The following is a 26,159-nucleotide window of genomic DNA, read 5'->3' on the forward strand; positions in this document are numbered from 1 at the left end:
AACAGAAAATGCACACAGCGCTTGTATAGTCATATGTACACTGCCTTCAGAAGGTTTTCCTTTATTTTTTTTTCCAAATTTTGTTGTGTTACAGCCTGAATTTATAATTTATTAAATGTTTTGGTCACTGGCCTACACACAATATCCCATCATTTGAAAGTGTAATTATGTTTTTAGAAATGTTTACAAAGTAATAAAAAATGAAAAGCTGAAATCTTTTGAGTAAGTATTCAACCCCTTTGTTATGGCAAGCCTAAATAAGGTCAGGAGTACAAATGTGCTTAACAAGTCTCATAAGTTGCATGGACTCACACTGTGTGCAAAGATAGTGTATAACATAAAACATTTTTATGACTACCTCATCTCTGTACCCCACACATACAATTATATTTAAGGTCCTCCAATCGAGCAATGAATTTCAAACACAGATTCAACCACAAAGACCAGGGAGGTTTTCCAATGCCTCGCAAAGAACCACACCTATTGGTTTATGGGTACAAATAGAAAAGCAGACATTGAATATCTCTTTGAGAATTTGAAGTTATTATTTACACTTTGGATGATGTATCAATACACCCAGTCACTACAAAGATACAGGTGTCCTTCCTAACTTAGTTGCCAGAGAGGAAGGAAACCACTCAGGGATTTCACCATGGGGCCAATGGTGACTTTAAAATAGTTACAGAGTTTAATGAATGTGATATGATAAAACTGAGAATGGATCAACAGCATTGTAGTTACTCCACAATGCTAACCTAATTGATAGAGTTAAAAGAAGGAAGCCTAAACATTCCAAAACATACATCCTGTTTGCAAAAAACTTGACAAAGCAATTAACACTTAGTTCTGGACAAAAAGTTATGTTTGGGGCAAATCCAATAAAACACATTACTGAGTACCACTCTATATTTTCAAGCATAATTCTGGCTACATGTTATGGGTATGCTTGTAATTGTTAAGGAACAGGGAGTTTTTCAGGATAAAAAAGAAAAAGAATGGAGCTAAGCATAGGCAAAATCCTAGAAAACCTGGATCAGTCTGCTTTCCGTGAGACACTGGGAGATGAATTCACCTTTCAGCAGGACAATAACCTAAAACACAAGGCCAAATCTACACTGTAGTTGCTTGCCAAGAAGACAATGAATGTTCCTGAGTGGCCGAGTTACAGTTTTGACTTATCTGCTTAAATCTATGGCAAGACCTGAAAATGGTTGTCTAGCAATGATCAACAACCAATTTGACAGAGCTTGAAGATTTTTTAAAAAGAATAATGGACAAATGTTGCACAGTCCAGGTGTGGAAAGCTCTTAGACTTACTCAGAAAAACTCACAGCTGTAATCGCTGCCAAACGTGATTCTAACAGGTATCGACTCGGGGGGTTGAATAGTTATATAATGTAGAAACAGGATATTAGTGTTTTCAATATATATATTTTTAGTAAATCATTGACAAAAAATGACAAATCCATTTTAATCCCACTTTGTAACACAACAATGTGGAAAGATTCAAGGGGTGTGAATACTTTCTGAAGGCACTGTAGTGCTGTTTAGTTAATTCTGTTGGTTTGAGTTGTAGTATGGAACTGGATGAGGTGAACTGAGGAAAGAATGAGTACGATGAGGCAGAGTAGGTATGGTGATGGTTGGTGTGATGGTGTCTGTAAAAATGCTTCACCGATGAAGAGTGACAAACTTATCATGGTGTTTGATGCTGGTGTTTTATAATGAGGAAATGATAGTGCCTTAATTCATGTTTACTTGACATAAAGTAGTGAAGATGTGTGTAATGTTGAATCTTTTCAAAAACTATTCTAAAATGTTTTTGATCAAAGCGAGATTTACAGAAAAGGTCACGTGTTACCATACTGAGAAGTTATTCTACTTGTCATGTATTGTTTTGTACAATAAAAGTATTGTATACCAGGTTACTATGTGAATGTATGACCATTTTGTTCAAATTAAATACAAAATTCACTGTGCTGCCTGACTTGGTTATTTTTGTATCATTGCAGGGACTGAGTTTCCCTTATGTCAGTCGAACCAAAACATTATACTTAATTCTTGAATCAACACATATGGGCAATTGTTATAATAAACTCCAATGACTCCATATTGTTAGGTACTTGAATCACATTGTTAGAGATGGGCCTTACTGTGGTTAACATTTTATATATGTCTTGTTCAGCAAAGACCTAAAAACCTTTATATGCTCTTCTGTACAATTTGTGTTTTTAGGGCAGTGACAGGATCTCTGAAGTGGCTGATCACAAAACCTGTCCCCGGATCAGGACCCTGGATCAGGAGTCATCGCTGTTCCTTCCCGAGTCGGAACCAGGACCGAACTGCGAGATACAGAGACTCCACCACCACACAGAGCACAACCAGTGGACAGGTGGACTGAACATACTCAGTCCTGGTGGTCATCAGAGAGACCGAAGCTCCAGCCAGGGATCCAGTCTGCAGCTCAGACCCTTCTCTTTACAGTCTCAGTGCAGGGATGGAGCAGAGCCTGGGGCTGAAAGAGAGAGACCCTCCTGTTCCTATGATACAAACACCACAGTGTCCATGATAAGCAGAGCATGTCACCCTGGGAACCTTGAGGGCCTTCTAAGCCTTCAGAGAGAATATATAGATTGATTTGAATGTTTTTGTAAATGGCTGCTTATTCTTTAACACTATTTGATGCTGTCTATCTGACGTATCTATGTGTTTGACCAAAACCGCGCTCTCTTTTAGCCATGGAGTGTGCATGTATTATGGTCGCTGTCCTTTCAGCACCACGAGCCTGTCACCTTTGATGTGTCACTATTGTTGTTGGTGATAGTGGTGTTAGGCTACAGTAGGTTGTGTAAACAGTGGTTTTTGTTTTGCTGGTCGCATTATTTTCTGCTGTGTGTTACATTTGTGTTTGCTGGTTCTGTGTAAGCGGCAGCCCGGAGAGAGGCCAGCTCTGTTTGATTCATTCATAATGTCACAAATGCATTGCTCTTCCTTCGCTGTAACTTGAATCGTCCGACTACAGAAGATACCATGTAGGCTATTGGAAGATTTTTGTTCCCTCTGAAGGCTTAGGTCCTACAGTAACAGTTTGCTAGAAATAGACCCTCCTGTTCCTATGATACGAACAAACAAACACCACAGCATCCATGATAAACAGAGCAGGTCACCCTGGGCTTCAGACTTCACACAGAGTGGTGGGAGACTACCCTGGTGGGAGTCTTTCAGCAAGTCTGTCTTCTCCTTCAGGATCTTGTCTAATGCCTGGTGACTGGGTTCATAGAAGACCTGGACCTGGGTCTAGCCTTCCTCAGTTACCTCAGGGACACCCCACCAATACAGACAGGGTCAGGATGGACGTTCACCACGAGAGGTACCTAGCTTATAACACAACACACAATCCTAACAACACCCAAACAATGGCAAGAGGAGGGAGCTAAAAGACAAACCACCTTAGTTAGTGTGGTGGCTCCTGTTTCTACCTCTGGTTAGGACGGACGCAGACAAGCCATACACCTGCCCCACGTGTGGGAAGCCCTTTTCCAAGGTGAACTGTGACAAAGCACCAGACCGTTCACATCAAGGAGAGGCCCTTCAAGTGTAAGCTGTGTTACAAGAGCTTCTCCTTTTTGAGTTACCTTATCAGACATAGGAGTGTCCGCAACAGGGAGAAATTGTGACTTGAGATGTATGCAGGGGAACGATTCTTTAGCTGATTATTTTATTATCATCCTTTGAAGTGTCCTGGGGTAAGAGTTTTTTAAATGTATTACTAAGTCCCTCAGTTGAGCATCTAGGTATGCTCACATTCTCACGACACAGACTTGTTTTTTGGTTCCTGGGTCTGGAAGACCTCTCAGCGGAGGAGTTGCATGGAGTATTTTCACGAGCAGTACCACCCGCTCAGGCCCCAGAGCCTGGGAAGGGAGATATGGAGCTTTGAAGGACAGAATAATTGGGGGTATTGTAAAAAAATATATATTTTTAGTTGTGTGGATTAAGTTTGCCAAAACCACATATGAATTTACTATTTACATTGGGGGGGGGTTTAACCCCAGGAGGAAACCTGACACAACTATGGCAAGTTTTGGGAGCATGGAGAGGCCAGAGATAGATTGGGCTAAGGAACAGAAGGTGGGTATTGGACAAAGGCCATCAGTGTGTGTGCTGCAAGCAGTATAGCGGATGATGGCGCGGCATGAGCATGGTAAACGGAGAGACGTGGTTATGGACCGCAAGGAATAAGTAGAAGAGCGAAGTGCAGTGGGAAGATGTGTGTTGAGGAAGAGTGGCGCCAAGTACAAACCGTACTCTGCTGTCTGATGGCTCAGGAATTTAACCTGACAAAAGTGAAGATGAATTACCTCTGGTGGCAGGTGTGGTGAAGACGACCGAGTCCAAGCCTCGCCCCGACGGTCATGCAAAGGATGATTCGGGCCCAGTGGGAGTGACATTTTTGGAGAAAGTGGATCCCTGCCTTTTGGCTGACCCATATGTAGTCTCAGGCTGGGTAAAAATAAGTTGGGAACTGTTAAATTGGTGATGGTAGCTCGAAATGGACTTGTGATGGTTTTCTGTGTTTCTTTGTGTTACGTGCCTAGGGACAAGACATGTGACTTGCCTTTGAAAGGAGTGGTTACTGGGGTGGTGCAACTAAAATTTAAGATTCCCTCTGGCGAGCGTCGTGAAACTGAGAAGAAACTGTCTGTCCTTTTTGAGTTTTGAAGCAGTCTTTTCCTGATAGTCATGTTGGGATATGTCAGTTATCCCGTGAGAGCTTTTGCACCGAACCCACTAAGGTGTTTCAGATGCCAAGCTTATGGTCATGTTGCAGCAGTGTTTAGGGGTGAGATTCCAAAATGTGAAAAGTGTGCAGGAGGGCAAGGGACAAAGGAATGTGTAGTGTAGGTTGAAAAGTGGGGGTGCCCATGTTGCTGGGGATCAGAAGTACCCAGTGCAAGAGACAGGTTGAGGTTGCCAGGTAGAGCAGAGGATGATGGGTCAAGGGCCAATACAGAGTGATACGAATTTGTGCTTCAGTAAGGTTGGCTTCTTAGCATTCATTGCCATGGTTATCAACTGTACCGCAGAAATGGAACATAAACCACAGAAAATATGTTGTGGTGGCAGCAGCTAAGTACTTGGGTTTACCAGGTTTTACTGGAGAAGAGTTACAAGGTCTGTTGAACGAGAGTCCCATTCTCCCAAACCATTAAAGTAGTGGAATTGTGAGGTGATTTTTATTTGTTTAATAAAATAGTGGTATATATGTGTAGGGTTAGTTGGTGTTTTTCCCCCCTCCCCGTTTTTTATTTTTGTATCACAAAATGTAACGTGATCGATCACACAGTAGGTGGAGGCATGCACAAACACCATGATACCAAAGAAGAAGTAGAAAACGGAAGTGAACAGTAATTTGCCATTTTTACATTAGCGTTGTTTGTTGTTATTTAGACGTTTATTAACATCATGGAACTCAAAATATGACTATTTTAACTGCACAGTATCATATACTTATCGCAGGTGGTCTTTAATTCGCGCTGGAGACAGGACCTGGTTGATAGAGATACGTAACGCTAGCTAGTTGCTAACAATGGCTAACTGTATGGTTTTTCACACTCAAATAGCCTCCATTATGGAGGTGCTAGCGAATGCAGCCGTAGCAGAGATATGTAAACTCGTAGACGACGACTATAAAGTGTTTCGTTTGGAAATATCTCAAAGCCAGAAAGAAAACAGAGGGTTGCGGAGGAAACTACAACTAATGGACTGGAAGGTGGCACGGGAGCGCGTCCCCGCCAGTCGTCCCAGTAGTGTCAAGGTCGTCGATCGATACAGAGGAATGGCAAGAGGTACATTTTGCACAAGGCTGAGTCTGCGCGACCTGTCGCTGTTCATTTAATAGCTACGTTACCTTCTGCAGATGTGTTAACCAGAATTGGGTCTTGGTCCGTTTTTGGATAGCAAGCACACTATCATATTCTAACCAGATTATTGATTTACTGAATTTCCTATTATCTACTCAATGAAAATAATGTGATGCATGGAACACAATACATTGATCAATAAATGGTATTTCAAGAATTTGAGAAGTGTTTCCTTGCCAATTGTAGAAGGTGTCAATATTGTAAAATATACATTGAGCATTGGCAGTACCTAACTTAACCACCACTTTTCCCCTAATCACTCTCTTAGGTGAAGGACATCTCACTGTAGGCCACAGGAGCTTTGTGAAGCCAGCGGGACACAATGCGTGGAGAGATGACCAACCCATAGCTATAGATGAGAGGACTGGAACCTCAACCCAACATGTTATTGTGATAGAGGTCAGTGTCATAGTGTAACATTCAAAATGAAAGTACATCAAATGTGGCTCGTTTATTTCAGAAAGGCTCCCCTTAGCCATTAATTTGCTTACATGGTCGTCCTTATTTATCTGCCATATGGGAGCTCGTGTGACTTCCTGACGACATTGTTATTATCTTCCCTGATTGTTATCCAATTAAACTAATGTACCGATAACCTAATCTCTTCTTTTGTCAGTCTGCTGAGGCTGCAGGTCCTGGAGGATCGTCTCTGGTCAAGCAGGAGAGGACTGAAGGAGACGACCCACAACACAGCAGAGACATCCAGACTGGAGCAGCAGCTGGAATGGCACCCCCTGTAGCTATGGACGACCTCGCCACCACGCCCCACCCCAGGACCCGACGCAGCGTTATGGAGGTCAGTGGAACACCGAAGGCCGTCCTCAAGTCAGAGACAGACACCGAGACTTTAACTGTATCACGAAGGCTCTTACACACAGGATCTGACCACAGATCAGACCCAGAGAGACTGGGCTGTCCTCCTGCTCCCGGCTCAGAGTATTTTCTTTATGGTAGCCCGAGGACGGTTCATTCCCATCAGGACTCAGTTGACGCGTTAGAGACTGTCAATTATCCGTCTTGTTCTTACGCTACAGAGATGGACCCTGGCAAAATGACCTTGGGTTTAGAGACACAGACTGATCTGTCTAGAGGGGAATGGAACCAGTACAGTAGTAGTCTATACTCTGAAGGGTGCCAAGATAAGAAAGAGGAGGTTATTGCCGTAGATGAGATGACTGTGAAAGTTGAGGGCGATGCTCCTCTGATATGGAATGAGACTCACTTAGGAGAAGGACATTCACAAGGCAGAGATTTCTTAGATTACAGCGAAAGCTTAGAGACAAATCCAGATGTCACGACCCACTGCCCTTTACACACACTCAGGGATCACGAACCAGTGTCCACGTCTATGGGGCCTTCCGATCAGGTATTGAACTCAAAGGTTCAAAAGGCCAAGGCTCAGGGAGGGGGACCAACATCAGGCGGTAGTAAAGTGAAACGGTTCCTCTGCATGTTCTGTAACAAAGGCTTCAGCTGCCTCCAGAAGGTGGAGATCCACCAGAGGGTCCACACAGGGGAGAAACCCTTCAGCTGTACCCAGTGTCACATGCGATTCGCTGAGGCTGGCAACTTGAAGCGGCACCAGAGGGTCCACACAGGGGAGAAACCCTACAGCTGCCCCCAGTGTCACATGCGTTTCGCCCAGTCTGGCAACCTGAAGATGCACCTGAAGGTCCACACGGGAGAGAGGCCGTTCGCCTGTACACACTGCAGGAAGAGGTTCTCAGAAAGGAGCTACCTCAGGATACACCAACAGAAAAATCATTCCACAAAAACATAGAAAGTAAACATTCCACTCGATCGCTTTTGACGTTTAGACAAACCCTGCATTTAAAGACAAAGATTCATTTTTGTTGGTTGTTAGTAGAAAAGATCCACAGATGCATTTGGAATAATGAGTAACATATTTTAGTGTTGAATATTCCTGGGTAAAATTTAGCATCCAGACATTGTGTGATTTATAAGGTCTAAAAAGTCTTACATGTTTTGTTTGTACTGTGTAGGCTATATGATGTTCACAAATGCTTATTTCATTACTTTCATTCCACTACTGAATTTTTGCCAAGACACTTTTAATGAGAAAATGTATGCAGTTTGTGTGGTTTTCATATGGTGTATTTAAAACTTGTTCATGTTTAATAAACACAAAATTGAACTTTTCATTTTAAGACTTTCATTGACTCTCTTTAATATATATCAACTCTCTTTAATATACATCACATTTGATCTCACGCTTTATAACCAATATACACTTAAATATAATTACACATACCCATACACTAACACCTACTGTACATGTCAAAATAGTTTAGTCAGGTTTGTCTGATGATGACTTGACTTACCGTAGCTGACATCTTTACCCACAACATATTTATGTCCACCATGATGTGCTTAACAACAATGAAGTAATTTTGTAACTACGGTATAGGACTCAAACGTAGTGGGGACAGGTTAACACTACGTTGAAAGTGTGTTTATTATCTGTGTGTATGTACCTGAGGGAGTGTATGTCTGTATAATCTGCATCACCTCTCTCTTCCAGGAGGAGGAGGGTCCAGAGGTGCTGCTGGTGAAGGAGGAGGGGTGTGAGGAGGGTCTGGGGAACCATGAGGGGACCATGGTCATGGAGGACAACCAGACTACACCTCCTGAACCCACAGAGGATCCAGCTGTGCAGCACAGGACCACCTACAGTCTCACTGAGGTGAGCCCACTGAACTACTGTCTGTATGGTATTAGGTCAGGGCCTGTATCCACAAAGTCTCTCCAAAGTAGGAGTGCTGATCTAGGATCAGTTTTCCCTTTCAGATAACAATAAATAAGACCATGTAGACAGGTGGGGACTTGAGACTCTTTGTGGATATGGGCCCAGGTCTTGGATTAATTTTGTCTTAAGTTTGGGACAATGCCTTTGAATTATCAAACAATTAAATAGTGCATAGTACTCATAGCAATCCCTCAACCAGAAGATGCTCCATAGCAGGGTGCTCATATCATATTTCTTGATCCAACATCCTCTCACTCTGTATCTCTTACAGTCAGTAGACATGGAGGATGGGAAGCCTGATCTGCTGCTGGTCAAAGAGGAGACAATAGAAGATGGACCAGAGAGCATTGATCTGCTGAGTGGACTAAAGATGGGGGAGCAAGGTAAGGGAGAAATCCATATAGCCTACAGCAACTTATGTTTACTTACAAAAACACAATGTATGAACTTGAGTAGTTAATTTATAAAAAAACATATGTAGAGTTTTCTCTGCCATGCTTTTAAAGTCTAAAGTCTTCCTGCAGGTGGATGGCTGGAGGCTAACAGAGGAGACTGGGTGGCCATCTTGGATTCCCAAACCCAGACCGGTGCAGCCAAGGGCAACATCACTGAGCAGGCCAGGACCAGAGACAAAATAGTGGAGGTCAGTGGATGGGACAGCGTCTTCAACTCTGGGCTGGGGAAGAACACTGTTAACCACAACCAGAAACAGACAGTGGAACACAAAACAACATACGAACTTAGTCTCCATGACAAGAGAAAGGTTGAGACCAGTGCGAGGCGTAGATTTGGTCTGCGGGACAGGGAGGCCAGGTTCGTATGCAGCAGGAACGAACAGACACAGACTCGGCTAGCGATGCTCCATCCTGCTCCTATAGTTGTGATTCAGAGAGACTGATGGCGCCTCAGGTAAGCCCCCTAACAGGTGCTGCCTTCAGCCTGCCTTCTATAGGATCTATCAACTGGAACATGGACCCTGCCACAACACAGACACTCCCTGGCCTTCATCCTCCTCACAGTCTCCTGTTAAACCAGACCTCAGACAATGCCAGTGCCTTAACAGTAAATGTCTACACAAGCCCATTGACAAATGACAGTAGTAGTAACGCTATCAGTAGATCTGGTGGCAAAGAGAAGCGCTTCCCCTGTTCATTCTGTGGGAAAGCCTTCAGTTTCCCCAAACAGGTGGAAATCCACCAGAGGATGCACACGGAGGAGAAATCGTTCGGCTGCCACCTGTGCCGGGCCAGTTTCTCACACTCATCCAAGCTGAAGAGGCACCAGAGGGTCCACACAGGGGAGAAACCCTACAGCTGCCCCCAGTGTGAGAAGAGGTTCTCCCACAAGCACCAGCTGAAGATGCACCTGAAGATGCACACGGGAGAGAGGCCGTTCGCCTGTACACACTGTGGGAAGAGATTCTCAGAAAGGAGCTATCTCAGGAAACACCAGCAGAAAATGCACATGGCCCATGTATAGTGAAACGTAACAGTGCTAGTTAGTTTGTTTGTAGTTAATTCTGTTGGTTTTGGATGTAGTAGGGAACTGGATGAGATGAACTGAGGAAAGAATGAGTGTGATGAGGCAGAGTAGATGATATGGTGATGGTTGGTGTGATGGTGTCTGTAAAAATGCTTCACTGATGAAGAGTGACAACTAATTCCCTTTAGGTTGATGCTGGTGTTTTATAGTAAGATAAGATAGTGCCTTAATTCATGTTTACTTGACATAAAATAGTGAAGCCTTTTTAATGTAATGAACCTTTTCCAAAGTATTCTAAAATAAAACAAATTATCAAAGCAAGGGTGGCAGATTTACAGAAAGGGTAGTGTTACCAAAGTGAGAACTTATTCTACTTGTCACGTATCGTTTTGTGCAGTAAACGTTCTGTACTTCACTATGTGAGGGTATGACCATTTTAATGAAATGAAATACAAAATTGACTCTGTGCTGACTGACTTGGTTATTTTTGTATCATTGCAGGGACTGAGTTTCCCTTGTCTCAGTCGAAACAAAACATTATACTTAATTCTTGAATCAACACATATGGACAATTTTTATAATAAATTCCAATGGCTCCACATTGTTAGGTACCTGAATCACAGTGTTAGAGATGGGCTTGACTGTGGTTAACATTTTATAGTCATGTTTCTGTGTGTACAGCAAGGAGTTTCTTCTATAAACGTTTATGCTTTTCTGTACAATATTTGTCTGCAGTTCATGAAGACCTGCTGGTATCCAGTGTTACTGGTGGGAGAGACAGGACCTCTGAGTTGGCTGATCACAAACCCTGGCCCCGGATCAGAACCATGGATCAGTAGCCATCACTTTTCCTTCCAGAGTCGGAACCAGGACCCAACCGCGTGGGACAGAGACTCCACCACAACCTGTGGACTGAACAACCTCAATCCTGGTGGTCAGACAGAGCCTCCAGTCAGAGATCCAGTCGCCAGCCCAGACCCTAATCTTCACAGTCTCAATGCAGGGATGAACAGGTCCTGGGGCAGATAGAGAGTAGGTCACCCTGGTCTTCAGCCTTCACAGAGCGAGGTGGGAGACCCCCCTGGTGGGAGTCTAACCCGGAAGTCTGTCTTCTCCCTCAGGATATCATTTAATGCCTGGTGACTGGATTCATAGAAAGCCTGGTCCTGGGTCTAGCCTTACTCAGTTACCTCAGGGTTACGCCACCGATACAGATGGGCCAGGATGGGCGTTCACCATGAGAGGTACCTAGCCTATAAAACAGCACACAATCCCAACAACACCCAAACAATGGCTAGAGGAGGGAGCTCAAAGACTAACCACCTGAGGGTGGTGGCACGTGCTTCTACCTCCTCCAGTGTCATTGGGTCACAACGTGGGAGGGCGAGCATTAGGACGGATGGCGACAAGTCGTACGCTTGCCCTACGTGTGGGGCAAGCGTCTCAGACATAGGATTGTCCACAACGGGGAAATAGACAAGTTGTCTGTTTCTCTGTTTTATTAAAAGGTTTTTATTCAGGTCACAGGTTCGGTGGCGCTTCCGAGAGCATTCTGACAGGTTGGTGCAGGCACCCATCTAGGCTTCAAGAAAGGCAGCTGGTGGGCCGGCGGTACTGTTGGGGCAACCGGGCTTCCACGGGGGGGGCTAGGAGTTTCTTGGAGCTGCTTGCCTAGCTTTCGGCCACGAGCTGCTCCTCCCAGCCGGCATGAAGAAGGTCGGAGGTCAGCTGTTTGGGAGCCAACGCACCACAGGAGAGAGGCAGCTGCTTCTTTTCATTCCCTAACTTCATGAGACGCCCCGTTGTCTTACTCATGGTGTCTCCGAAGAGGCACTTTTCAGAGATGGGTGCATTGAGCAAAGGGCTCTTTTCTGTCTTCTGGATGGAAGTCATGGAGAGCCAGAAGTGGGTCTGCGTCATGACCAATGCAGCCATCACTTGGCCAGCGCAGACTGCCAACGCTTGAGTGATGTGGAGAGCAGAGCTGGTGAAACGTGCCACCTCTCTATTGCGGATCATCATTCTCCCAAGTCATCCTATAATAATAGGACCACATATGCTCCAAGCAGGCCCAGTTATTCAAGCTTAATGGGCGCTCTGCCTTCTTTCTGATCTGAGCTGCTAATCGTTGTGCCCCTAGAACCCATAACGCTTCAATAGCCCAAGGGTGAGGGATTCGACTGGGAGCCACCCAGTGAATAGGCCTGAAGAGAGAGATCCAGAGAGGAGTTTTACTAAGGTTGGATTTATTGCGTTTATAGCCATGGTGATCATCTGCACTGATGGAGCAGAAATAACAGAAGATTGATGTGGTAGTTGCAGCAGCAGAGAAATATTAGGGTGTGAGAGATTTTAGAGCAGAAGATCTACAGGGAGTTTTGAGAGAAGGGGTTCCATCCTCCCAGGACTGATGTAGGATCTCTTGGGGCCAAAGTAGTGGGATGGGTGGTGGTTTTCGGGGATAGTGTACAGGGTTGGTCCATTACTATTTTACTTTTTTGTGACCAAAATGCGCAATCCGCATTCCGACCTGTGAAAGGCAGCAATGGGCAACACATCGTCTTGTCTGCCGGAAATTCACACAAAGAAGTAGTAAACGGAAGTGAATCGTGCCCAGGAACATTTTCAACGTTAGCGTTTTGTTGTTATTTAGACGTTTATTAACACCCTGGAACTAAAAATATCACATACGTACCCCAGGTAGTGTTTAATTCGCGTTGAAGACAGGACTTGGTTGATAGATGTTATCTAGGTAATGCTAGCTATCTAGCCGCTAACAATGGCTAACTGTAACGTAATGGTTTTTCACACTCAAATAGCCTCCGTTATGGAGGTGCTTGCGAATGCAGCCGTGGCAGAGATCTGTAAACTCGTAGACGACGACCATGCAGTGTTTCGTTTGGAAATAACTCAAAGCCAGAAAGAAAACAGGACATTGCGGAGGAAACTACAGCTACTGGAACTTAAGGTGGCACGGGAGCGCGCAGAGAGGACAATACGAGAGCGCGTCCTTGCCAGTCGTCCCAGTAGTGTCAAGATCCTCGACCGATACAGAGGAATGGCAAGAGGTACATTTTGCAGAAGGCCCGTTCCCTTCTGCGCATGTGTTAAGCACACACTGCATGGTTAACCAGAGTTGGGTCTTGATCAGTTTTTGGATTGTATTCAATAATTCCACTGATTACTTCGCAATCTTGCACAAAGACACAATATCATATTCTCGACTTCCTGCATTTCCGATCACTTACTCATTGAAAACAATATGATGAATGGAACATAATCAATCGATCTATGAATAGTTTTGTGACTTGTTACCTTACATGTGACTTGTTATGTGACGTGTTACCTTATATCGTTGCCAATTGTAGACCATGTCAAATACTTTACAATATAGTGTTGAGCATTGACAACACAGTACCTAACCTAAGCACTTATTTACCCACAACCACTCTCTCAGGTGAAGGACATCTCACTGGAGGCCACAGGAGCTTTGTGAAGCAAGCGAGAGACAATACATGGAGAGATGACCAACCAATCACTGTTGATGAGGGGAGTGGAACCTCAACCCAGCACGTTATCGTGATAGAGGTTAGCGTCATAGTGTAACATATAAATTACAGTACATCTAATGTGGCCCGTTTATTTCAGGAAGGCTCCCCTCAGCTATTTACTTGCTTACTTGTACATCTTCATCTATCTGCCATAGTGGAACTTGTTAGACTTCCCAGCAACATTGTTATCCAATTCAACTCATGTACTGATAATAACCTCCTCTCTTCTTGTGTCAGTCTACAGATGCAGAGGCTGCAGGTCCTGGGGTAAAGCAGGAGAGGTCTGAAGGAGAGGACCCACGGCACAGCAGAGACATCCAGACTGGAGTGCACCCTGTAGCCACAGAAGACCCCACCACCACCCCAGCACTGCCCAGGACCAGACACAGCATCACGGAGGTCAGTGGAACGCCGAACGCCGTCCTCAAGACAGAGACTATAACGGGGCTGAGGCAACTGAGCTATCTTCCTGCTCCCCGCTCAGAGTATTTACTTTATAGTAACCCGAGCCCGAGGACGGTTCTGTCCCATCGGGACTTAGGTGACTCGTTACTGACTGGCAATGATCCGTCCTGTTCATACACTACAGAGACACAGATGATATCTGGTGTCATGCCTGTGGGTCTAGATACACAGACTAATCCAATGAGAGGGGACTGGAACCGGTACAGTAGTAGTGTATATTCTGAAGGGTGCCTAGATAAGAAAGGGGAGGGTCTGGTCGTAGATGAGGTGAAAGTGGAGGGCGACGTTCCTCTGACATGGAATGCAGAGTCTAACGTAGGAGAAGGACACTCGCAGGTCAACAGCAGTGACTTCTGGGATTACAGGGAAAGCTTAGAGACAAATACAAACTTCGCAACCCACTCCCCTTTACACACGCTTAGGGATCGCGACTCAGTGTCCATGACTATGGCACCTTCCGATTCACACGTCCGTGTCCTTTTTGATCAGGTTTTGAACTCAAACGACAGGGCTAGATCCCAGTCTCGGGGAGGGGGAGCCACATCAGGCAATAGTAAAGAGAAACGGTTCCTCTGCATGTTCTGTAACAAAGGCTTCAGCAGCCCCCAGAAGGTTGAGATTCACCAGAGGGTCCACACAGGGGAGAAACCCTACAGCTGTACCCAGTGTCAAATGCGCTTCGCCCAGGCTTGCAACCTGAAGAGGCACCAGAGGGTCCACAAAAAGAGAGAAATTCTACAGCTGCCCCCAGTGTGAGAAGAGGTTCTCCCACCAGCACCAGCTGAATATGCACCTGAATGTCCACACGGGAGAGAGGTTGTAACGCCTGTACATAGGGCTGTTACTGTGTTCTTATTAACGCCACACTGGCGGATTGCAGTCAAATTCCACATGACCGTTGAGTCGCGGTATCTAGGCTACTCCAAAACTGGAGTACTCAGCGCTCTAGTGTCCCTCTAATCACTTTGACATAAAAGCCATCAAAAATCGCATTAAAGACTTTATGATTTAATTTGAATAATCTGCGGAGATCACAATAGCAGAAAAAAAGTGTTGCATTCTGAAAACGCAGGTGTATTGACCATGACATTCAATTTCAAGTTCCACATTTTTATATTTAAATCGACTCGCTGCTTTTATCTGAAATTTTTCATCCATTTTATTATGCTAATTCATTTCCGCGGGGCTGCGGATATTGACTCTAGGGGTTAACTGGTTAGGACAACTCATGAGGTCTCCTAAGTATCTGTTGAGTATGTGGGACTTTTATTACTAGAGGCTTCATGCATAGCTTTTATTTTTACCCATAAGAGTAGGAGTATATTTTTTTGATACCTAAAGGGGCGTCAAAATTCAGAATCAAATAGCTAAATTATCCATAGTATGACCATCTTAAAACAATTCCATATTTCAGCTTTGAACCCTCCCCCAACAACGGTATAGACTTACAGGGGTTAACTTACATTAACCAATACACTGCTAACTAGCAGCATATTTTATTAGCATTCTAGCTAATGCATTTGGAGTTTCCTTTTCCTCAGATGGTAAATTAGCCCAAATCCATATTTCATATATTTGATCAATAAGATGTCCCTACTGTTGGTGTGTCCAATTGTGAGTGCATCTGTCATTTCAACGGAACATTGTGGTTACACTAAGGAAGAATTAAATCAAATAAATTTGATTCAGAATGAATCAATGATGCTTGTCAAGAGCTGGTCATTTATCAAACACACCTGTTATTGCGTTCGTATTTCATCAACACTGCCCAGTGCAGGCATATTAATCAAGTCTATGCTATTGTTCAGATAATATAATAATTGTATGTGATTTATAATGACATAAGATAAAGAGAACTACGTTTTAACATAGCATCCTCTTGAACTGACCTGTATTTTCCTGCATTCTAGACAAGAAGACTGAGTGGACCCATGTATTAAATGTCAGTTTGTTTAGTTAGAACGCAGGTGAAATCTATTTAAATGCCTATTTTTGCATCCAGACATAAAACGACTGTTACATATTGTGTTTGTACTGTGTAGACTATACGATGTTCATTATTTCATTACTTCCATTCAACTACTTAATTGTGTTCCCCAAGACACTTTTTCTGAGAATAGCATTGAATAAAAATATAAAATGCAACATGCAACAATTTCCAAAATGTTACCGAGTTACAGTTAATATTGTCAATTTAAATAAATAAATGAGGCGATAAAATATGCATTTCACATGACTGGGAATACAGATGGATATGCATCAGATACCTTAAAAAAAAAAAAGGTTAGCTGCGTGGATCAGAACCAGTCAGTATCTGGTGTGACCACCATTTGCCTCGTGGAGCGCGATACATCTCCTTCGCAGAGTTGATCAGGCTGTTGATTGTGGCCTGTGGACCCACTCCTCTTCAATGGCTGTGCAAAGTTGCTGGGTATTGGCGGGAATTGGAATACGCTGTCGATCCAGAGCATCCCAAACATACATGCCCAATGGGTGACACATCTGGTGAGTATGCCGGCCATGGAAGAACTGGGCTATTTTCAGCTTCCAGGAATTGTGTACAGATCCTTGCGACATGAAACATGAGGTGATGGCGGTGGATGAATTGGATGACAATGGGCCTCAGGATCTCGTCATGGTACCTTTGTGCATTCAAATTGCCATTGATAAAATGCAATTGTGTTTGTTGTCCGTAGCTTATGCCTGCCCATACCATAACCAGCACTCTGTTCATAACGATTGACATCAGCAAACAGCTCACCCACACGACGCCATACAAGCTATCTGCCCGTTACAGTTGAAACCGGGATTCATCCGTGAAGAGCACACCTCCAGCGTGCCAGTGGCCATCGAAGGTGAGCATTTGCCCACTGAAGTCGGTGACGATGTCGAACTGCAGTCAAGTCAAGACCCTGGTGAGGACGACGAGCACACAGATGAGCTTCACTGAGACAGTTTGTGCAGAAATTCTTCGGTTGTGCAAACCCAAAGTTTCATTAGCTGTCCGGGTGGCTGGACGATGCCGCAGGTGAATAAGCCAGATTTGGAGGTCCTGGGCACGTGGTCTGCAGTTGTGAGGCCAGTTGGACATACTGCCAAATTCTCTAAAGCAACGTTGGCTGCGGCTTATGGTAGAGAAATGAACATTCAATTCTCTGGCAACAGCTCTGGTGGACATTCCTGCAGTCAGCATGCCAATTGCATGCTCCCACGAAACGTGCAGCCTCTACGGCATTGTGTTGAGTGACAACTGCCCATTTTAGTGTCCTTTTGTCACCAGCACAAGGTGCACCTATGTAATGATCATGCTGTTTAAACCTCTTACATCTACACGTTCCGCTAGCGGAACGTCTGCTCCAATATCCAATGATGGGCGGGGCGCGAAATTCAAACTCCTCTAAATCCGAAAACTTACACTTTTCAAACATATGACTATGTTACAGCTATTTAAAGACAAGACTCTCCTTTATCTAACCAAACTGTCCGATTTCAAAAAGGCTTTACAGCGAAAGCAAAACATTAGATTATGTCAGCAGAGTACCCAGCCAGGAATAATCACACAGCCATTTTTCAAGCTAGCATATCATGTCACATAAACCCAAACCATATCTAAATGCAGCACTAACCTTTGATGATCTTCATCAGATGACACACCTAGGACATTGTGTTATACAATACATGCATGTCTGTTCAATCAAGTTCATATTTATATCAAAAACCAGCTTTTTACATTAGCATGTGACGTTCAGAACTAGCATTCCCACCGAACACTTCCGGTGATTTTACTAAATTACTCACGATAAACGTTCACAAAAAGCATAACAATTATTTTAAGAATTATAGATACAGAACTCCTCTATGCACTCGATATGTCCGATTTTAAAATAGCTTTTCGGATGAAGCACATTTTGCAATAATGTAAGTACATAGCCCGGCGTTACAGGGCTAGCTATTTAGACACCCACCCAGTGTAGCCTTCACCAAAATCACATTTCCTATAAGAAAAATGTTCTTACCTTGCTTGTTCTTCATCAGAATACACTGCCAGGACTTCTACTTCAATAACAAATGTTGGTTTGGTCCCAAATAATCCATCGTTATATCCAAACAGCGACGTTTTGTTCGTGCGTTCTAGACACTATCCCAACGCTAAATCTCGGCCACGAGCATGACGCAAAATATGACAAAAAATTTCGAAATATTCCATTACCGTACTTCGAAGCATGTCAACCGCTGTTTAAAACCAATATTTATGCAATTTATCTCGTAGAGAAGCGATAATATTCCGACCGGGAATCTGCCTGTCTGTAAACTGAGGAAAAAACCAAAAGCCGGGGGCGGGGCGTGTCACGCGCCTAAGGCTTAGTCCATTGACTGACCACTCAGCATTTGCTCTCGTGTGCTTCAGCCAGGGCTTTGAATGACATCATTCCTGTTTTTCCCGGGCTGTGAGACTCCATTGTTGACGTGAGAAGTGTCACGTAAGAGCAGAGATCCTTTGTAAACGACAGAGATAATAAAGAAGGGCAAGAAATGTTCAGACAGGGTACTTCCTGAACAGAAGCATCTCAGGTTTTTGCCTGCCATAGGAGTTCTGTTATACTCACAGACACCATTCAAACAGTTTCAGAAACTTTGGAGTGTTTTCTCTCCAAAGCTAATAATTATATGCATATTCCAGTTTCTGGGCAGGACTAATAATCAGATTAAATCGGGTACGTTTTTTATCCAGCCGTGAAATTACTGCCCCCTAGATGTAACAGGTTTTAATCAGCTTCTTGAAATGCCACACTTGTCAGGTGGATGGATTATCTCGGCAAAGGAGAAATGCTCACTAACAGGGATGTAAACAAATTTGTGCTCAAAATTTGAGGAATATAAGCTTTTTGTGCATATGGAACATTTCTGTGATCCTTAATTTCAGCTCATGACAGAGGACCAACACTTTATATAATGCTTTTATATTTTTGTACAGTGTAGTTCATCATGCAGATTTTTAGTTGAGACTTACACTGCATGACCAAAGGTATTTGGACACCTGCTCGTCGAACATCTCATTCCACAATCATGGGCATTAATATGGAGTTGGTCTCCACTTTGCAGCTAAAACAGCTTCCACTATTCTGGGAAGGCTTTCCACTAGATGTTGGAACATTGCTGCGGGGACTTGCTTCCATTCAGCCACAAGCATTTGTGAGGTCGGGCACCGATGTTGGGCGAATAGGCCTGGCTTGCAGTTGGCATTCCAATTCATCCCACAGGTGTTCAATGGGGTTGAGGTCAGGGCTCTGAGCATGCCAGTCAAGTTCTTCCACACCGATCTCAACAAACCATTTCTGTATGGGCCTCGCTTTGTGCACTGGAGTGTTGTCATGCTGAAAAAGGAAAGGGACCAATCCAAACAGTTGCCACAAAGGTGGAAGCACAGAATCGTCTAGAATGTAATTGAATGCTGTAGTGTTAATATTTCCCTTCACTGGAACTAAGGGGCTTAGCCCAAACTATTATTCCTCCTCCACCAAACTTTACAGTTGGCACTATACATTGGGGCAGGTAGCATTCTCCTGGCATCCGCCAAACCCAGATTCGTCTGTCGGACTGCCAGATGGTGAAGCGTGATTCATCACTCCAGAGAACGTGTTTCTGCTGCTCCAGAATCCAATGGCGGCGAGCTTTACACCACTCCAGCCGACACTTGGCATTGCCCATGGTGATCTTAGGCTTGTGTGCGTCTGCTGGGCCATGGAAACCAACCATTGAAGTTCCCCAAGAACACAGTGGCCTCCATCATTCTTTCATGGAAAAAGTTTAGAACCACCAAGACTCTTCCTAGAGTCCTTCTTCCCTTCTTCCCTGAGCAATCAGGGAAGAAGGGCCTTTGTCAGGGAGGTGACCAAGAACCCGATGTTCACTCTAACAGAGCTCCAGAGTTCCTCTGTGGAGATTCTTTCAGAAGGACAACCATCTCTGCAGCACTCCACCAATCAGACCTTTATGGTAGAGTGGCCAGACGGAAGCCGCTCCTCAGTAAAACAGGCACATGACAGCCCGCTTGGAGTTTGCCAAAAGGCACCTAAGGACTCTCAGACCATGAGAAACAAGATTCTCTTGTCTGATGAAACCAAGATTGAACTCTTTGGCCTGAATGCCAAGCATCACGTCTAGAGGAAATCTGGCACCATCCCAACGGTGAAGCATGGTGGTAACAGCATCATGCTGTGGGGATGTTTTTCAGCGGCAGGGACTGGGAGACTAGTCAGGATCGAGGGAAAGATGAACGGAGCAAAGTACAGAGAGATCCTTGATGAAAATCTGCTCCAGAGCGCTCAGGACCTCAGACTGGGGCGAAGGTTCACTTTCCAACAGGACAACAACCCTAAGCACACAGCCAAGATAACGCAGGAGTGGCTTCGGGACAAGTCTCTGAATGTCCTTGAGTGGCCCAGCCAGAGCCCGGACTTGATCCCGATCAAACATCTCTGGAGAGACCTAAAAATAGCTGTGCAGCGCCACTCCCCATCCAACCTGACAGAGCTTGAGAGGATCTGCAAAAAAGAATGGGAGAATCTCCCCATATACAGGTGTGCCAAGCTTGTAAAGTCATGCCCAAGAAGACTCAAGGCTGTAATCGCTGCTAAAGCTGCTTCAACTAAGTACTGACTAAAGAGTCTGAATACTTATGTAAATGTGATATTTCCGTAAAAAAAAAAATCATTGTACTGTGTATATGTATATATAAACTCAACAAAAAAATAAATGTTCCTTTTTCAGGACCCTGTCTATTAAAGATAATTCGTAAAAATCCAAATAACTTCACAGATCTTCATTGTAAAGGGTTTAAACACAGTTTCCCATGCTTGTTCAATGAACCATAAACAATTAATGAACATCTGGGACCTGTTGGATCGGAGGGTGAGGGCTAAGGCCATTCCCCCCATGAATGTCCGGAAACTTGCAAGTGCCTTGGTGGAAGAGTGGGGTAACATCTCACAGCAAGAACTGGCAAATCTGGTGCAGTCCATGAGGAGGAGATGCACTGCAGTACTTAATGCAGCTGGTGGCCAGATACTGACTGTTACGTTTGATTTTGACCCCCCCCCCCCTTTGTTCAGAGACACATTATTCTATTTATGTTAGTCACATGTCTGTGGAACTTGTTCAGTTTGTCTCAACTGTTGAATCTTGTTATGTTCATACAAATATTTACACACTGTGTTAAATAAACACAGTTGACAGTGAGAGGATGTTTCTTTTTTTGCTGAGTTTATATAATTTTTCTTTTTTTACTGACAAATAAAATCAATCAATCATGTCCACCATGATGGCTTTAACAACGATTAAGTAACTACAGTATAGGAATCAAATGTAGTGGGGATCGGTAAACTCTGAGGGAGTGTATGTCTGTGTGATCTGTATCACCTGTCTCTTCCAAGAGGAGGAGGGTCCAGAGTTGCTGCTGGTGAAGGAGGAGGGGTGTGAGGAGGGTCTGGGTAACCAGTCTACACCTCCCCCTGAACCCATGGAGGAACCAGCTGAGCAGCACAGGACCACACACAGTCTCACTGAGGTGAGCCCAATGTAAACTACTGTGGTATCCACAAAGCCTCTCTGAGTAGGAGTGCTGATCTTGGTTTAGTTTTGCATTTTAGATCATAATGAATAAGACTATATAGACAGGTGAGGACCTGATCCTCAATCAGCACTTTTACTCTGAGACTCTTCATGGATACGGGCCCAGGTCTTAATACATTTTGTCTTAAGTGTGGGATCATGCTTTTAAATGATCAAACCATTAGAGTGTCAAGTGTCAATCAGATCAACTAACATGTTTGCATAGTACTCATAGCAATCCCTCATTACCCAATCAGAAGATGCTCCATAGCAGGGTGCTCATATCATATTTCTTGATCCAACATCCTCTCACTCTATCTCTTACAGTCAGTAGACATGGAGGATGGGAAGCCTGATCTGCTGCTGGTCAAAGAGGAGACAATAGAAGACGGACCAGAGAGCATTGATCTGCTGAGTGGACTAAAGATGGGGGAGCAAGGTAAGGGAGAAATACATATAGCCTACATACAGTAATAGATCTTCAATGGGAATAGTGATACTTCTGGCTGTTGTTTTTTCTTCATTCATAAAATGAAATTAATAGAACTTATGTTTACATACATTATAAAGTGTGTTTTTGTATGAACATCACCAGGTAATTTACTGAAAACTCCATATGTAGAGTTTTCTCTACCATGTTTGTAAAGTCCATTTTGTAATCTCTTCCTGCAGGTGGTTGGCTAGAGGCTAATAGAGGAGACTGGGCGACCATCTTGGATTCCCAGACCCAGACGGATGCAGCCAAGGGCCCAGGGGACAACATCACTGAGCAGGCCACAACCAGAGGTGACTTGGTGGAGGTCAGTGGATGGGAAAGTGTCCTCAACGCTGGGCTGGGAGGGGGGGGGGGGCTCCAGAGTGGCGCAGGCTGTATTGCAGCCGGGCCGAGACCGGGAGACCCATTTGGCCCAGCGTAGTCCCGGTTAGGGGAGGGTGTGGTCGGCCGTATTGTCCTTGGCCCATCGCTCTCTAGCGACTCCTGTAGTGGGCCGGGTGCATGGACGCTGACACGGTCGCCAGGTGTACGGTGTTTCCTCCGACACATTGGTGTGGTTGGTTTCCGGGTTAAGCAGCATTGTGTCGAGAAGCAGTGCGGCTTGGTTGGGTTGTCTTTCAGAGGACGCACGGCTCTCGACCTTCGCCTCTCCCGAGTCCGTACGGGACTTGCAGCGATGAGACAAGACTGTTGAATACCACGAAATTGGGGAGATAAAGGGGTAAAACAAACAAAAAAAAATAGAAAAATAAATAAAATGGGGATCCTAACAAAATACCAAATCAACACATCTGGATTTTTTTTATAAGAAACTCCGATGGTGCCATATTGTTAGGTACTTGAATCACAGTGTTAGGGATGGGCTTGACTGTTGTAAACATTTTTTAATATCATGTCATGTTACTGTGTGTACAGTAAAGAGTTTGTTTTATATAAATATATATAAACTTAAATGCTCTTCTGTTCAATTTGTGTTTACAGTCTGCAGTCCATGATGACCTGCTGATATCCGGTGTTGCTGGTAGGAGAGACTGGATCTCTGAGGTGACTGGTCACAAACCCTTGCCCCGGATCAGGACACTGGATCAAGAGCCGTCACGGTTCCTTCTTGAGTCGGAACCAGGACCCAACCCCGAGGGACAGAGACTCCACCACAACCACACAGAAGACAACCAGTGGACAGGTGGACTGAACAACCTCAGTCCTGGTGGTCATCAGAGAGACAGAGGCTCCAGTCAGGTATCCATTCTGCAGCCCAGACCCTTCTCTTCACAGTCTCAGTGCAGGGATGTAGCAGGGCCTGGGGCTGATAGACCCTCCTGTTCCTATGATACAAACACTACAGTATCCATGATGAACAGAGCAGGTTACCCTGGGCTTCAGCCTTCACAGAGAGCGGTGGGAGACGCCCCTGGTGGTAGTCTATCAGCAAGTCTGTCTTCTCCTTCAGGGTCTCGTCTAAAGCCTGGTGACTGGGTTCATAGACAGCCTGGACCTGGGTCTAGCTTTCCTGGTCATGGTTACCCCACCAATACAGACACGGTCAGGATGGGCATTCACCACAGGAGGTACCTAGCCTATAACACAGAACACAATCCCAACAACACCCAAACAATGGCTAGAGATCAAGGAGGGATCTCAAAGACTAACCACCTGAGAGTGGTGGCTCCTGCTTCTACCTCCTCTGGTGTCATTGGGTCAGAACGTGTGAGGCCGAGCGTTAGGACGGACGCCGACAAGCCCTACTCCTGCCCCACGTGTGGGAAGTGCTTCGCTAGGGCAAACTATTTGAAGGAGCACCAGACCGTTCACACCAAGGAGAGGCCCTTCAAGTGCAAACTATGTTACAAGAGCTTCTCTTTCCTGACTAACCTTACCAGACATAAGAGTGTCCACAACGGGAAGAATTCGTAGCAGTGTGGCTTGAGATGTACACAGGGGATATCTGGGAACCATTCTTTAGCTGACATATTATAGTTATCATGTGAAGTGTCTTGGGATAAGAGGGTAATTAACCACATACAGTGAGGGAAAAAAGTATTTGATCCCCTGCTGATTTTGTACGTTTGCCCACTGACAAAGAAATGATCAGTTTATAATTTTAATGGTAGGTTTATTTGAACAGTGAGAGACAGAATAACAACAACAAAATCCAGAAAACCGCATGTCAAAAATGTTAAAAATTGATTTGCATTTTAATGAGGGAAATAAGTATTTGACCCCCTCTCAATCATAAAGAGTTCTGGCTCCCAGGTGTCTTTTATACAGGTAATGAGCTGAGATTAGGAACACACTCTTAAAGGGAGTGCTCCTAATCTCAGCTTGTTACCTGTAAAAAAGACACCTGTCCACAGAAGCAATCAATCAATCAGATTCCAAACTCTCCACCATGGCCAAGACCAAAGAGCTCTCCAAGGATGACAGGGACAAGATTGTAGACCTACACAAGGCTGGAATGGGCTACAAGGCCATCGCCAAGCAGCTTGGTGAGAAGGTGACAACAGTTGGTGCGATTATTCGCAAATGGAAGAAACACAAAAGAACTGTCAATCTCCCTCGGCCTGGGGATCCATGCAAGATCTCACCTCGTGGAGTTGCAATGATCATGAGAACGGTGAGGAATCAGCCCAGAACTACACGGGAGGATCTTGTCAATGATCTCAAGGCAGCTGGGACCATTGTCACCAAGAAAACAATTGGTAACACACTACGCCGTGAAAGACTGAAATCCTGCAGCGCCCCCTGCTCAAGAAAGCACATATACATGCCCATCTGAAGTTTGCCAATGAACATCTGAATGATTCAGAGGACAACTGGGTGAAAGTGTTGTGGTCAGATGAGACCAAAATGGAGCTCTTTGGCATCAACTCAACTCGCCGTGTTTGGAGGAGGAGGAATGCTGCCTATGACCCCAAGAACACCATCCCCACCGTCAAACATGGAGGTGGAAACATTATGCTTTGGGGGTGTTTTTCTGCTAAGGGGACAGGACAACTTCACCGCATCAAAGGGACGATAGACGGGGCCATGTACCGTCAAATCTTGGGTGAGAACCTCCTTCCCTCAGCCAGGGCATTGAAAATGGGTCGTGGATGGGTATTCCAGCATGACAATGACCCAAAACAGACGGCCAAGGCAACAAAGGAGTGGCTCAAGAAGAAGCACATTAAGGTCCTGGAGTGGCCTAGCCAGTCTCCAGACCTTAATCCCATAGAAAATCTGTGGAGGGAGCTGAAGGTTCGAGTTGGCAAACGTCAGCCTCGAAACCTTAATGACTTGGAGAAGATCTGCAAAGAGGAGTGGGACAAAATCCCTCCTGAGACGTGTGAAAACCTGGTGGCCAACTACAAGAAAAGTCTGACTTCTGTGATTGCCAACAAGGGTTTTTCCACCAAGTACTAAGTCATGTTTTGCAGAGGGGTCAAATACTTATTTCCCTCATTAAAATGCAAATCATTTCATAACATTTTTGACATGCGTTTTTCTGGATTTTTTGTTGTTGTTATTCTGTCTCTCACTTCAAATAAACCTACCATTAAAATTATAGACTGATAATTTCTTTGTCAGTGGGCAAACGTACAAAATCAGCAGGGGATCAAATACTTTTTTCCCTCACTGTACCTCTCATTAACCCTTTGTTAACTTGTCATATGAAATGTGCTTGTGTAAATACCCGTTTTCAGAGAGACAGTAAACCTAGGCTAAAACAAGGACAGTTTAATATTTACCTTACTGAGGTGATGTAGATGGAATAAAGTCATTCTATTATTTTCTACTCTATTCTTACTATCACACTGTTCTTTCTAAACAAGTCTGTTCTCAGTTTGAAAGATACTGATCATAGGGGATTTGATGTGTAATCA

General features: G+C 44.4%; 1 protein-coding gene and 1 pseudogene across 1 annotated transcript; both read left to right on the forward strand.

Annotated features, from left to right (window-relative positions):
• The window catches only part of LOC115191125 (uncharacterized), a 30,349-nt pseudogene extending 19,710 nt beyond the window's left edge, over nt 1-10,639 (forward strand).
• An 11,564-nt stretch (nt 10,640-22,203) lies between these two features.
• On the forward strand, nt 22,204-24,368 carry LOC115191341 (zinc finger and SCAN domain-containing protein 22-like). The gene is made up of 3 exons (XM_029749219.1): nt 22,204-22,239; nt 22,473-22,600; nt 23,278-24,368. The coding sequence occupies exons 1-3, from the start codon at nt 22,227-22,229 to the stop codon at nt 24,208-24,210; spliced, it is 1,074 nt and encodes a 357-aa protein (XP_029605079.1). The 5' UTR covers nt 22,204-22,226; the 3' UTR covers nt 24,211-24,368.
• Nucleotides 24,369-26,159: the final 1,791 nt, after the last annotated feature.

The sequence above is a fragment of the Salmo trutta genome, chromosome 4, assembly GCF_901001165.1.
Source record: "Salmo trutta chromosome 4, fSalTru1.1, whole genome shotgun sequence".
Lineage (NCBI taxonomy): Eukaryota > Metazoa > Chordata > Actinopteri > Salmoniformes > Salmonidae > Salmo > Salmo trutta.

Excerpts from the sequence above, each read along its gene's own strand:
- LOC115191341 (XM_029749219.1), top strand. Across the intron at positions 22,601-23,277 it reads CCAGAGGTGACTTGGTGGAG|TCTGCAGTCCATGATGACCT; the intron begins GTCAGTGGATGG and ends TTGTGTTTACAG.